General features: G+C 30.3%; 1 protein-coding gene across 8 annotated transcripts in view; it reads left to right on the top strand.

Annotated features, from left to right (window-relative positions):
* The window catches only part of LOC143068152 (protein dispatched homolog 1-like), a 93,585-nt gene extending 80,726 nt beyond the window's left edge, over window positions 1–12,859 (top strand). For all 8 annotated transcript variants that reach the window (XM_076241962.1, XM_076241965.1, XM_076241960.1 and 5 more), the window contains one exon: window positions 1,350–12,859. In XM_076241962.1, coding sequence (XP_076098077.1) covers window positions 1,350–4,354 — 3,005 coding nt within the window. In that variant the 3' untranslated portion in view covers window positions 4,355–12,859. The remainder of the gene's footprint in view (window positions 1–1,349) is intronic.
* Window positions 12,860–15,037: the final 2,178 nt, after the last annotated feature.

Raw genomic sequence — 15,037 nt, forward strand, 5'->3', positions numbered from 1 at the left:
TGTATATTCTAACACAAGATGTCAAATGGGGTTTTTAAAATCTTTTATTTTTCATTTCCTAAACAAACAAAAAAATATGAAAACATCATTTTTTACACTGTTAAAACAATAAAAACACAAAAAGTCCTTTGCTCAATAAACCCCAACAGTTCGGTGCTGATTAGTACGCTGCCAAGCAATTTTGAAAAAAGCTTTGATATATAATATTTTTTGTTTTTGAATGCACACTAGTGGTTCTAATATGTATTTTGCATGAAATAAAGGAGCACAAAAAGTCCACATTCTAATATACTGTGTATTTGAACGGAAACCACACAATCAGTATCTGTGTTCGGCTGGTTGTCCTGTTTAGTGTGGAGCTTTTTGAAAAAGCCAAGAGTAGTACCAAAGCAAAAAAAAAAAAAATTTGCAAACTTAGATTATTGGTGCCTTCCGTGATCATATAAACATAAACACTAACAACTTCTTTTCATCTATTTGGCTCATCTTGTGTCACACTGTCTGGAAACAAAACGCGATAAGTCTGTTGCCGAACCCGATTAGTGCAGAAACGCAGACAAAAAAAACGATATAAAGTCTGTTACCATTCTACACAGTGTTTCTAGAATTTGCCAAGTAGCTTTGAATTGCAAGGCATTAAAGCTGCAAACAATGTGATAAACCATGAAACAGTTATTAGTCTCATTAGAACATTTATAAATCTGAAAATATGGAGTTCATAAATAATGCTATTACCATTCTGTAAAAAATAAAAAGATAGAATCATAATGCAAGTTTATTTTAATTAAATATAAGAACATGTGGTATGAGTGTCAATGAGACAACTCTCCATCCAAGTCACAATTTGTAAAAGAAAAACCATTATAGGTCAAAGTAAGGTCTTCAACACAGAGCCTTGGCTCACACCGAACAGTAAGCTATAAAGGGCCCCAAAAATGACTTGTGTAAAACCATTCAAAAAGGAAAACTAACAGTCTAATCTATATTAAAAAAAAGAGAAACGAGAAACACTTATGAACCACATCAATAAACGACAACTACTGAACATCTGATTTCCATTAAAACTTTTACAGTTTTACTGTTGCCTCATTGTAATGATGACCTAAAAAAGTGTTTAATTTGTATTTCCATGTAAACATAGTCTTGATAACATAAATCTGGTATCAATTTGGCAAGAACAGCTAACAATAGTGTGAAAACAAGTATGCTGATAAATAGAGAGTTCTTACTTACCTTCAATGTATCTGAATGGTGGCAATCACCAAAACAAACAACAAAACAATCTATTGATGAATTTGTTTTGGTCAGAGTTCAATATCTTTAATATTTTATTCCTCTTTTTCTTGCAGGTCAGAAATATAGCCATTTTGCACATATTGCCTTTACTGCAGAGGACAGCTCTAATCTCTTCACTGCTGAAAATATACGACAGATGTGTTACATAGAGGAACAAATTATTCGAACCCATTCCTCGTTTAATGAATTATGCTTGACTAAAACCAGTAATGAATGTTGTCCAAGTTGGTCACTAGGAAACTATATATCTCGGCTATCACAGAAATCCAATTGCTCACAGATTACACAAGAGGATGTAAATAAAGTATATAAGACTCTTGATAAATGCTCACCATACTATTTTAATTACACATTGGAACATGACTGTGAAGCTACCAAGCCAAATGGAAGAGTTTATTCCCGTTGTAAAGGCATTCCAAGAAGGTGTATACGTTTTAATGGTGTCTTTAATATTTTACATCATATTACCGACATGAATTTTATACCAGAAAGTGCCAAACCACACACTCAACCATTTTTACGCTATGCGATAACCTTTTTACCAATTTCTTACAGTATTGGTACAGTGGAGTTATACAACCACATTGAATCATGGGTAGGATCAAGCAATCAAAATATCAAAATAGCAGGGATAGATTTTGGTATTAAGTACACACTGTTTAGTGAATACCTTTTAAAAGATACAATTTGGATAATTGGTGCTATCTGCGTAATTTTTATACTCGTATGGATCTACACAGCCTCCATCTTTGTTACATTTATGACATTTGTTGTTATTGGATCTTCCTTAGTTATGTCGTATTTTCTCAACCAGATTATTTTTGAAATCAAATTTTTTCCATACATGAATCTTGTTACTGCTGTAATGGTTATAGCTATTGGTGCTGATGATGTTTTTGTATATTGTAAAGTATGGCATTTATCTAAATCTGAGAGAAACAATGGAACTATGGAGAAAATAGTGCATGATACGCTCCATCATGCCACCTTATCGATGTTTGTTACCAGTTTAACCACTTCAGCTGCTTTGTTTTCAAATGGTGCTAGCTCAATCACCGCCATTAAATGTTTTAGCATCTTTGCGGGGACAACTATATTATGTAATTTTTTAATCATGATTACATTAATTCCTGCCACTCTTATTATCAATGATAAATGGTGCAATTGTGAGAGCTGGTACAATCCAGAATTTTCATCCAATCAAAAAGTTAGATACTTTTTATGCAAAATACCGTACAAAGTGTATCATTCTATATCGGATTGGTCAAGGATATTTTTTGAAAAGTTGCTGCCTTTTATCATAGTGAAGTTTAGATATATATGGATATTTGTATTAGGTGCTTTAGGCATTGGAGGAGTGGTTGTGATATTCTTCCATCCTAAGCTCAAACTACCATCATCAGATAAATTTCAAGTTTTTTCATCCAATCATTTAATTGAAAAATATGAATTCCAAATAAGAAACAATTTCCGGTTTGAAAAATCTAAAGATATTGAGGAATTTACCTTGTTGCCTTTGACATTTGTATGGGGTGCTTTTGCAACAGACAAAGGAGACTATTTAGATCCAGCTAGTCGTGGAAGTTTGAAATTCGACAAAACATTCAATGCAATTACTCCAAGTGCTCAAACATGGTTGTTGCAATTTTGTAATAAACTGAAGAATACTGATTTTTATCAGCAGACACCAGGATATCAGCTCACAAATTGTTTTTTTGATAAATTTCGTGATTATTTACAAAAGCCTTGTCTGTTTGTAGATGATTTTCCATGTTGTAATAATACATATCCCAAATCAGAAGAAATGTCATATTGTTTATATAAATACATTCCAATGCTCATGAATACTCCAGGTGTTCAGTACAGTCAGATGACTCCAGGCATAAGATACACAGACAATAGTATCAGTCTTCTTATTGTGGAATACATGAGCAATGTACAGTTTTCATTTTCTTACTCAAAGACCAAAGATTTTTATACTAAAGTTAACAGCTGGTTTACTCAGGAACTTCAATCAGCACCACCCGAAATAAAAAATGGCTGGTTCGTTAGCAACCTAGCTGTGTTTGATCTCCAAAATAGTCTTTCAGAAGAAACACCCGTTACCATGGGGATTTCTCTTTGTGTTGTCGCTGCTGTGATTTTTATAACTACATTAAATGTTTTCATCAGTATTTTTGCATTGATTAGTGTTGCATGTATTATGTTTGTCACCATTGGAACATTGGTGCTTCTGAACTGGGAACTGAATATATTAGAAGCTGTGATCCTTACTGTAGCACTTGGCATGTCAGTAGATTATACTCTTCATTATGCTGTAGTTTATCGTCTATCTCCAGATATTGACCGTGAGAACAAAATTGTGAGTTGTGTTCATAGTATGGGAAGTGTCATCACTATGGCAGCAATTACCACATTCCTAGCTGGTGCATTAATGATGCCAGCCACAGTTTTAGTCTACAAGAAATTTGGCATTTTTCTGATGCTTGTCATATCTGTAAGCTGGACTTATTCAACAATTTTTTTCCTGTCCTTGTTATGTATATGTGGTCCAATGGGTAATTTCGGACAATTCAATTTGCCAACTTGTGAAGTCTGTGTTGCAGCGCCAGAGGAACACCAAGATAAAACTCAATATACTATTTCTGAATTATCCTCAACTAGCACATATCCTCACACAACTAGTACAGCTACCACTTCAACAAGTGAGTCAAGAGAACTTGAATCAATATCTGACGATCCTATAGACCCTTTTCCTCTACCTCAACGAAGAAGATCAAGATCAAGAGGTCAGTATCATGAATACATGAAAGCTCGTACGAGGAGTGACAGTCCTGAAGAACTTCGTCCTGGAAGGACTGAAGGTTATCATTCCAGGAGAGGAAGTCGTGTTAGATTCTCTATCGGAAGTATAGAAAAAACAAGTCCCAGTCATGAAATTGATACTGAACCAAAACGATATGGTAAAAGAAGATCAGTGGCAGAGGATTCCGTATTTGAGGTGTCAGAGGAATCACTTTCATCACCAGTAGAGGGCAGTAAAACAGAAGTCCATTAATCCTATTGTACCATCATAAGAATTTTTAGTTTTCTTTGTTTTAAGTATAAATTTTTCCACCTTGATGGAGGATCTGGTGATTTTTTACAATTTTTTTTATATTTAAATGATTTATAGGTCATGTAGGTATACATCTATAATTTGTATATTCCAAAGGTTGGGATGGCTAAATTTTCTTGTGATAGTACAAATGTCATTTAATATTTAAAAAAAAAATTAAAGGTTTTTTTTATATCAACAGTTTTATATCAGACTCGACAGACTTACTTATTATGATAACTGGTTGCATATTGCTAACTTTATTTTTTTTATCAAAAGTATAAATAGAAGTCACAGTGATTTTAAAACAGTTGAATAAATTGTTAATTTTTGTGAAAAAAGGTTGGCATAATTTTTTTAAGAATTTTGATCTGCTTGTTGCTAAGCATCTCTTTTAAGTGAGTTTGATAGTTTATCTGTAAATGGTGTAATCATTATATGAATTTAAGGAGTACTTAATGAGGGTATTCTCTGCTTACACTTTAGTTTTAAGCGCTATTGCCAATTAAATGTAGACTACTGTTTAGAATATCTGTGTATTATGCTGATTATACTTTTGCATTGTTGATTCAAATCATGAAAAAAAAAACTCATTTAAAAAAAAACATTTTTTCCTATACATTTGTTTGAAAAAACTTTTATATCCTTAATATCCATAGATCCAAAACATCTTTAGTCTATGTTGAACAATTGACATAATTTAAAAGATTGTTAAATAGTATTTAGTTTAACACCTTTGTGAAATTTTGCTGTTAAATTATAGACTATAAAGCTGCTTTCATCCTTTGAGATATTTTTTAAAAAGAGCAAAGCATTTAAGTTATGATGTCTACATTATAATGGCCTGAAAATTACTCGTATACTCCAGCCTTTTGTATTACAAGTTGTATTTTGATCATTTGTGTTGTTGGGTTGCTATCTGATTGACACCCATATCTCCTTTTTATTCATATGTACAACATTTTATATAGATCTAAATGTAGTTTTTACATTTTGTCTCATTTTTTAAATTGTTATCTCCCTTTTATTTAGACAATTTATATGATTTATACTGATAATTTTATAGGACTGCAAAAATTGAAAAAAAAGGGCCCAAATAAGCATTTTTCTTGGTTTTTGCACAATAACTTTAGTATCAGTTAATAGAAATCTATGAAATTTTAACACAAGGTTTATGACCACAAAAGGAAGGTTTGGATTGATTTTGGGAGTTTTGATCCGAATGAATTAGGGGCAAAAAGGGGCCAAAATTAAACTTTCAAAAAATTAATTATTGGGGTTCTTTGATATGCCAAATCTAATCATGTATTCAGATTCTTAATTTTTGGTCCTGTTTCAAATTGGTCTACATTAAGGTCCAAAGGGTCCAATATTAAACTTAGCTTGATTTTAACAAAAATTGAATTCTTGGGGTTCTTTGATATGCTGAATCTAAACATGTACTTAGATTTTTGATTATGGGCCCAGTTTTCAAGTTGGTCCAAATCAGGGTCCAAAATTATTATATTAAGTATTGTGCAGTAGCAAGAAATTTTCAATTGCACAGTATTCAGCAATAGCAAGAAATCTTCAATTGCACAGTATTGTACAATAGCAAGAAATTTTCCATTGCACAGTATTGTGCAATAGCAAGAAATCTTCAATTGCACAGTATTGTGCAATAGCAAGAAATATCTTAGTGCACAATATTGCACAATAGCAAGAAATTTTCAATTGCACAGTTTTGCAAAATAGCAAGAAATATTCAATTGCACAGTATTGTCCCTTTTTATACGACCGCAAAAATTTTAATTTTTTGGTCGTACAATGTATATTGCTATCACGTTGGCGTCGTCGTCCTGCGTCGTCGTCGTCCGAATACTTTTAGTTTTCGCACTCTAACTTTAGTAAAAGTGAATAGAAATCAATGAAATTTTAACACAAGGTTTATGACCACAAAAGGAAGGTTGGGATTGATTTTGGGAGTTTTGGTCCCAACATTTTAGGAATTAGGGGCCAAAAAGGGCCCAAGTAAGCATTTTCTTGGTTTTCGCACTATAACTTTAGTTTAAGAGAATAGAAAACTATGAAATTTTGACACAAGGTTTATGACCACAAAAGGACGGTTGGGATTGATTTTGGGAGTTTTGGTTCCAACAGTTTAGGAATTAAGGGCCAAAAAAGGGCCCAAATAAGCATTATTCTTGGTTTTCGCACAATAACTTTAGTATAAGTAAATAGAAATCAATGAAATTTAAACACAAGGTTTATGACCACAAAAGGAAGGTTGGGATTGATTTTTGGAGTTGAGGACACAACAGTTTATAAATTAGGGGCCAAAAAGGGGCCCAAATAAGCATTATTTTTGGTTTTTGCACCATAACTTTAGTATAAGTAAATAGAAATCTATGAAATTTAAACACAAGGTTTATGACCTTAAAAGGAAGGTTGGGTTTGATTTTGGGAGTTTTGGTCCCAACAGTTTAGGGATAAGGGGCCCAAAGGGTCCAAAATTGAACTTTGTGTGATTTCATCAAAAATTGAATAATTGGGGTTCTTTGATATGCCAAATCTAACTATGTATGTAGATTCTTAATTTTTGGTCCCGTCTTCAAATTGGTCTACATTAAGGTCCAAAGGGTCCAAAATAAAACTTAGTTTGATTTTAACAAAAATTGAATCCTTGGGGTTCTTTGATATGCTGAATTTAAAAATGTACTTAGATTTTTAATTATTGGCCTAGTTTTCAAGTTGGTCCAAATGGGGGTCCAAAATTAAACTTTGTTTGATTTCATCAAAAATTGAATAAATGGGTTCTTTGATATGCCAAATCTAACTGTGTATGTAGATTCTTAATTTTTGGTCCAGTTTTCAAATTGGTCTACATTAAGGTCCAAAGGGTCCAAAATTAAACTAAGTTTGATTTTAACAAAAATTAAATTATTGGGCTTATTTGATATGCTTTATCTAAACATGTACTTTGATTTTTGATTATGGGCCCAGTTTTCAAGTTGGTCCAAATCAGGATTCCATATCAAGTATTGTGCAATAGCAAGAAATTTTCAATTGCACAGTATTGCACAATAGCAAGAAATATCTAATTGCACAATATTGTGCAATAGCAATTAATTTTCAATTGGAGTTATCTTTCTTTGTATAGAATAGTAGTTGATAATATATGTTGGAAATTTGCCAGACATGACTATGATGTCATTTTCTATTTTTATTTGCCAATAACTTTATGTAAATAACTTCATTGGAAATTTGCCAATATAAAATGTTGCTGATGAAGCTTTTTTTCCTTATCTTATCTAAAATGTTTTTAGATAATGTATGTTGGACATTTGCCAGACATGACTATGATGTCATTTTCTATTTTTATTTGCCAATAACTTTATGTAAATAACTTCATTGGAAATTTGCCAATATAAAATGTTGCTGATGAAGTTTTTTTTTCCTTATCTTATCTAAAATATTTTTAGCTTAAAAGTTGTGTCCATACTTGTTCTCATTTCAGATTTCATAAATAAAAAGAAAATTTCTTCAAACATTTTTTTGACAGGATTAATATTCAACAGCATAGTGAATTGCTCAAAGGCAAAAAAATTTTTAAGTTCATTAGACCACATTCATTCTGTGTCAGAAACCTATGCTGTGTCAACTATTTAATTTTAGATTTAAATAAGTTTGAAGAAGAAATCTTTAATTGATTTCTAAAATCTTGACATTTGTTTTGTGTAAAAAACCCATTTAATGTCAAAAATTTGATCACAATCCAAATTCAGAGCTGTATCACGCTTATATGTTTTGTCCATACCTGCCCCAACTGTTCAGGGATCGACCTCTGCAGTCGTATAAAGCTGCGCCCTGCGGAGCACCTGGTTCAAATTGGTCTACATTAAGGTCCAAAAGGGTCAGAAATTAAACATTATTTGATTTAATCAAAAATTGAATTCTTGGGGTTCTAATCTATAATATGCTGAATCTAACCATGTATTTAGATTTTGGATATTGGACCATAATAGGTAAATGTCCAATTTAAAATTTTTAAGTTTTTAAGTTTAAGTTGTTAGACCACATTCATTCTGTGTCAAAAACCTATGTTGTGTCAACTATTTAATCACAATTCAAATTCAGAGCTGTATCAAGCTTAAATGTTGTGTCCATACTTGCCCCAACTGTTCAGGGTTTGACCTGCGGTCGTATAAAGCTGCCCCCTGTGGAGCATCTGGTTCCATTTAAAAATTTTTAATGAATCAACTTGAACTCAAAAGTTCAAATACTAGTATCTCAAATAATTTTTTAAGCCAAATCACATGTGCAGTAATGTTAAAATGACCTAATCTCATGATACCTAAATAAAGCCTTTAACAACTACCATACAAAATGAACTGTTGGTGTTTTCAAATTTAACAATTTTTTTATTAAGTAAGCAACATCCATGATAATTAATTGTATACTAAAAATCTTAAATATTCTAAATTTCTTTTCTCAACCTATCACCTTTAATAAGTTTTTAAAACATGTCAATGATTGGTCAACAAAGGAGTAGGTTGGGTAAGAGCAGATTTTGGCCTCAAAGTTCAAGTTCATCTGATGAAAGATTTATGAATCTTTTTAAACAGTTAATAGCGGCAATTTCCATCTTAAATGGAAACTGTCTAAAAATTAACCAAAATGCTAAAATTTCCAAGATTTCAGTAATTTACCATGACTTAATGATGCTAGTACCTGATACATGTACATTGTATTGTCAAAAACAGCCCATAAAGATGTTACAGAAGTATTCTACTTTCCAATAAATAGCTATAAGTTTACGTTTTAACAATTTTGTGAAACTGCTATATTTTGGGGCCAAAATGGGGTCTTACTGGGCCTACTCCTTTATATTCCACAAAAAAATCAATTTTTATGCTAAATTTAAGTTCAAAATGTACATAAATAATACATGTACCTGTAATATCATTATAATGGAGAAAGGACAGTTGTTTTTATTGAAAAAAAAAAATTAACATATACAAATTTATATTGTATGAAATCAACATTTAATTCATATATTTTGAATAGTCTGTAAGAAATGTTTTTTTTAATGTTATGGTGAATCATTGTTGTAGATGGTACTTTACTGTTTCATCAGTGTTATTGTTTGATCTAATAAGATAATGTATACATTTTTCATTGAATATACATTTTTACTATTATTGTAGTAATGGCTCAAAAGTTAGATGTATAAAGCTCATCACTTGTAATGGTTTATTTGTTAAGTGGCAGTACATTTTCTGAATGAATATGAATCAAATGAAATGTATGTACATGTAGTCATATGTATTGACATTAATGACTGTGTAATTTTTTTATATTGAAATATGTAACGTCATGCTCAAGCTATTTTTATAAGTGCTTGCATGTTTTTTTTCCTAAGAGATTTTAGTTTCTTTTTAAAAATATAAGAGGTTAATGTATTTATTGACTTAAATTTTATAAAAGTTGTAGTTTACTTTGTGCTGTTATTAGATCACATGGTCAGAAAGGCCTACAAGAGGAATGTACTATCAACTAAACATCCAGGAGAATTTTAAAGATGATAGGCATTATATGAGTTAGCCTTTAGACTTGAGGATTGAATCTGAGTTTATCGACACTTGTTTAACTGAGCAGCCGTTATTTATTATGTTATCCCCAACAGTAGCACTATCAAACCTTTTACATATTTGATTTTATATCATAGTTTTAATTGTAAGCTCATTTATATGATTTACTGATTCTGGAATTTAACCAGTAAGGACCCTCTGTATATAACATTTTTATAAACTTAATTATATTTTGATGTATTTGCTGAACTCTTTCTCAGCTGTAACTCATGTACTTTTTCCTGTATTCAGGTTTGAAATTGACCAGTTAGTTACACCTCATGATCATTTATTAGCCAATAGATTTATTTAATTATCCTGGGAGGTATATAAATTCAATTTATTTTATTGATGTTGTTGGACTAAACAAATCCTTTTGTAAAAACTTCTTTATAGAATACTCAGAACGTTTAGAACTAGTCAGTTTGAGGCATATTCATATCAGGAACCGAACAACATGTGGGGTCATATTCATAACAACATCTTAACCCATCAATATACATTAAAAAGTTAAACAGATGATCTAAATATTAAAATAAATACAGATTTTTTACTGGACAAACCGAGTTGTTTCCCTTTCAAATCAAATTAAGTTGAAAGTAAATGTAGGTCTTTTAAGTAAGCTAAATATCAATAGATTATATTCAATTGTAAGATTTGAACACATTTCACACAGATAAATTTTCTTTTTCTTTTTGCTCTTTATTTGCAATGATGATGTACACCTCTGGAGGAGAATAACTTCTACAAATAAATCTCTAAAAACATAATCAATTACCAAATTTGCAAATAGACTATTGATACTTCAGGAAAGAAATTGAAATAGCAACAATTTATATAAGTTATCTTTTTAAATTAAGACTGTAGCAGACAAAAACACATCTAAAATTGAAAAAGTGGTTAAAATTGATAAAATAACACATCCAATGGTTTTCAAATTTGTTAAATCATGTACATGTATGTGTATAAACATGGCTTGACATTTTTACACTCTATCATATTTGTTCAAACATAAGGCATTTTTGACATATTTTCTGTTTGTTATATATATCATTGTGTATTGTTTAACCCATATCCATTTTATATTTATTTTCAAAAACAAATATTTTTCATATAGAGTGTCATTTTAAAATTCTTCGACTTGAAAAAAATTGTGAGATGGGGAAAAAAAATTACTCCTAGCTTTAATCTTCCATTTTCTACATATGAAAATACCTGTACCAAGTCAGGAATATTATAGTAGTTTTCCATTTGTTTGATGTGTTTGAGCTTTTGATTTTGCCATTTGATTAAGGACGTTTTGATTTGAATTTTCCTTGGAGATTGGTATTTTTGTTATTTGACTCTTTATTCTGGACACTATTCAATGTTAAATGTTAACTGTACATTCATACAACAACTTGTTAGTATTGTTAGGATTTATATGAGCATATTTAGTTGATAAGTATAATAATATCAATAATTTCAAAGATGTATGATACGATGCAAATAAAGGAGAATAAAGAGCAGCTGTGCAAATATCAATTCAATAACTGTTTTTATTATTCTATAGTAAGCGAGTGTCACATTTTCTTGACCATGTCTATTCATCTGCCCTTTGGTTTTAATTTTTTTGATATTTACTGTTAGAGAGTAATACCTCATAAATAAGCTGAAAAAATGTGGTATTTCTATGTGGTTTCCTGATAACAGTTAAAACACTTGACCAAATCTTTTGAACACATCACTATGGATCTTAAAATACAATTCAAGAGATATTTCTTTTAGTTTCCTTGAAATATAGATTTTTTTTGTTCCAAGATAATAATGAAAGAACAGTTTTGATTTTTATTTAAGACTGATATAATATTATGAAATAAAGTCATGTTCAATTTTAATTTTGGTTTTGTATTTCCATATAAAGCAATTCTGCAAGCAGGGGTATCTATGATCACTAGATCACATCATTCTTGTTTTACAAAAGTAACATAAATGTATTTATTATAATTCTAGACAGAGAAACCTATGAGAATCATGAGAATAACTGAAAATTGCTAACTGTTTTCGTAGAAATGCTGTATTTTAAGTTATGATAACCTGGAAGTGTAAAAGGCGCAACTTAGTGCACACAAAGAAGATGCTTGTGCTAACATCTTTTTTTATATCATAGCCATAGCTGCTATTCAATCAAAATCAGAAAAAACTTTTTAAAATACAGATCAAGAACAAATGATATTTCATGTTGATTGGTATTTGCAAGGTGAAATAATTTATTGGAATTGCACTTTGCATAACCTCTCACATTTTAATATAGCTAGAGCAAATACAGATTTAAGAATTCAAGTTTTAACTTTTAAAAAATCATTTCATAATGCCAAGTTCTTGATATTCTCCTTTAAGAATTTTTGGTGATGACCCAAAAGTACCACACATGGCTTCCATTTACACATGGCTTCCATTCACTAAACTTAGATACTGGATGAAAATGAATGTTTGTTGTTGAGAAATCAAGTTAATGGCTTACCAAGTTTTGGATACAGTAGAATTAAGTTGTTGAATATCTGCTATAAAAAAAGAAAACTAAAAAAAAAAAACAATTCAAAAAATATTGAGCTAAAGGAAGTCTGAATTTGAAATCCCATATAATCAACCTCTTCTTAATATTCTATGATTTTTTATATTGTATTTTAGTATCATCGATATGCTGTTTATTTTTATTTTTCACTCTTATGGTAAATTATCAGGTTTTGATTTTGTTATTTTGATCAAATGATATATTTGTATTGTTATGTTACTGTTAATTATATCCTAATTCTGTTCATTTTAATATACAATCATGATCAAACTCTTTCATCAATAAATGAATTAATTTTTCAAATTGATGTTTTTATTTATAAGGGAAGTACAATTTTTCAAACAGCTTGGATTTGTTTCAACAATATCTCTTGAACATAAAGCCATGATGTGTATGACTACAGTGTAACTGGTTGGTACAAATCTAAAAAAAAAGTTATTTATCACTGGATCACATATTCATATCATTCAAAAGCATGTTTTTGGGTTAATGAAGGCAACAGTACAAATGTAGTACACTGCTGTTTAAAAGTCATCGATTTAGAGAAGACAATTCTGGGTTATAAAACACTCGCTCAGACCATTCATTAGACTGCTGAAATGAAAAAAATAATCAGTAATTCCTTTTGCTATTTGGACATTGAAACCAATAAACTTTTTTTGTGAGGTAACCTTGTGAGTATATACATTTTTTAAGCCTCCAATATATTTTTTACAACATCATTATCTGACACCACTTCGATGCTTACGACAAATTTATAAATGTGTAATGTTCCTTTTATGCATAAACTATTGGCTGCTTTGGGTCAATCCAGCTGTCGTGGCTTCTCCTGATGCAAGGTTTTTTTTCAGTTTAAATATTTAGAATTCCTGTAAAATCGTATACGCATATTATCTATACTCCTTAACATCTAAAACTCACTTGGCGAGGTTTTATTAATTTTCCTTTGTTGACCCTGTGAAAAAAATACATGGAAAATAAAGGCAACAGTAGTATAACGGTGTTCAAAGTCATAAATCGAGTGAGATAAAACAATTTCGGGTTACTTACTAGAACTGAGGGAAACACATCAACTATTAGATGAAAACAAAAGAACAGGAACACTGAAGTACATTCAAACGAATGCCAACTGACATATAAACTAACTATTTGATAACAACTGTCATATTCCTGACTTTGTACAAGACATTTCAAGAAAAAATGGTGAGTTGAACCTGGTTTAATGAATAGCCAAACCGCCTGCTTTATGACTACAGAAAAATATTGCTAAATTGTGAACAATACGTGACAGAAATACAGCTCAATTCTGTTTGAAGGCCAGTACCTAATCCTGAAAACCTAATTGGGTTGTGAAACTGTGATGTGATTGAAAATTGGAATAGACACAAAAAGAGGCAACGTCATTATGTCAATTATGATTATTGTCCATTTGACTTCTATATATTTGCAGAAAAAATTTCTTAAAAATTAATTTTTTATGAATTAATAATATTTTCCTTGATGTATGTTAATATATGGTATATACGAACTCTGACTATTAATTTCATAATTTTTGGTCAATATTTAAAAAAGTTTCCCATTAGGTCTCTATGTTAATTTTATTTTTTGAAGTGTTGATTACCTGATGGAGTAAGTATAAGTAGTGTAACGGCCTTCTAAACAAAACAAAAACAACATACATGTGCTTTTAATGTTTGTTTATTTGTACCATGTGACTTTGCATATTTAAATATTAAGATGACCTCTACTGACCATCAACTAAACTTATATTTCATGCCATGTGATTGTAATAGTTGTTCTATCTATGATAAGAAACTGCAATTTCCATTTTCTTTAAAAAAAAAAAAAAAAAACCATAAAATATAGTATAAACTAGTAAAATAGTACTTTATATGGAAAGGATATGAAAATGAATATGTTATGTTAGTGGACATTTAGTAATGACAGAATTTACCAACTATAAAAACATTTTTTTTTATTTTCCTAAATTGTTTGCTTCCAAGATGTGCATTTTGCACATTAATAAATAACTGAATGTTTATTAACTGAAATCTGTTTTTTAACTATTCAGAGCCTCTTTTTATTGTTATACAACTCACCATGCTAAAAGCATGAAAAGCTTGTGTATAGTAAGTTAACTTATATAATGATATAAAATCAATAATCAAAACCACAAAGTGATGATCATTTTCATTGGTGTCCTTTAATATTCAAATTGGTATAGTCACATGATACAAATAAACAAACATTAAAAGCACATGTATGTTGTTTTTGTTTTGTTCAGAAGGCTGTTACACTACTTATACTTACTCCATCAGGTAATCAACACCTCAAAAAATACAATTAACATAGAGACCTAATGGGAAACTTTTTTAAATATTGACCAAAAATTATGAAATTAATAGTCAGGGTTCGTATATACCATATAATAATATACATCAAGGAAAAAATTATTAATTCATAAAAATGATTTTTTTAAGA

This window comes from Mytilus galloprovincialis, chromosome 3 (assembly GCF_965363235.1).
Source record: "Mytilus galloprovincialis chromosome 3, xbMytGall1.hap1.1, whole genome shotgun sequence".
Lineage (NCBI taxonomy): Eukaryota > Metazoa > Mollusca > Bivalvia > Mytilida > Mytilidae > Mytilus > Mytilus galloprovincialis.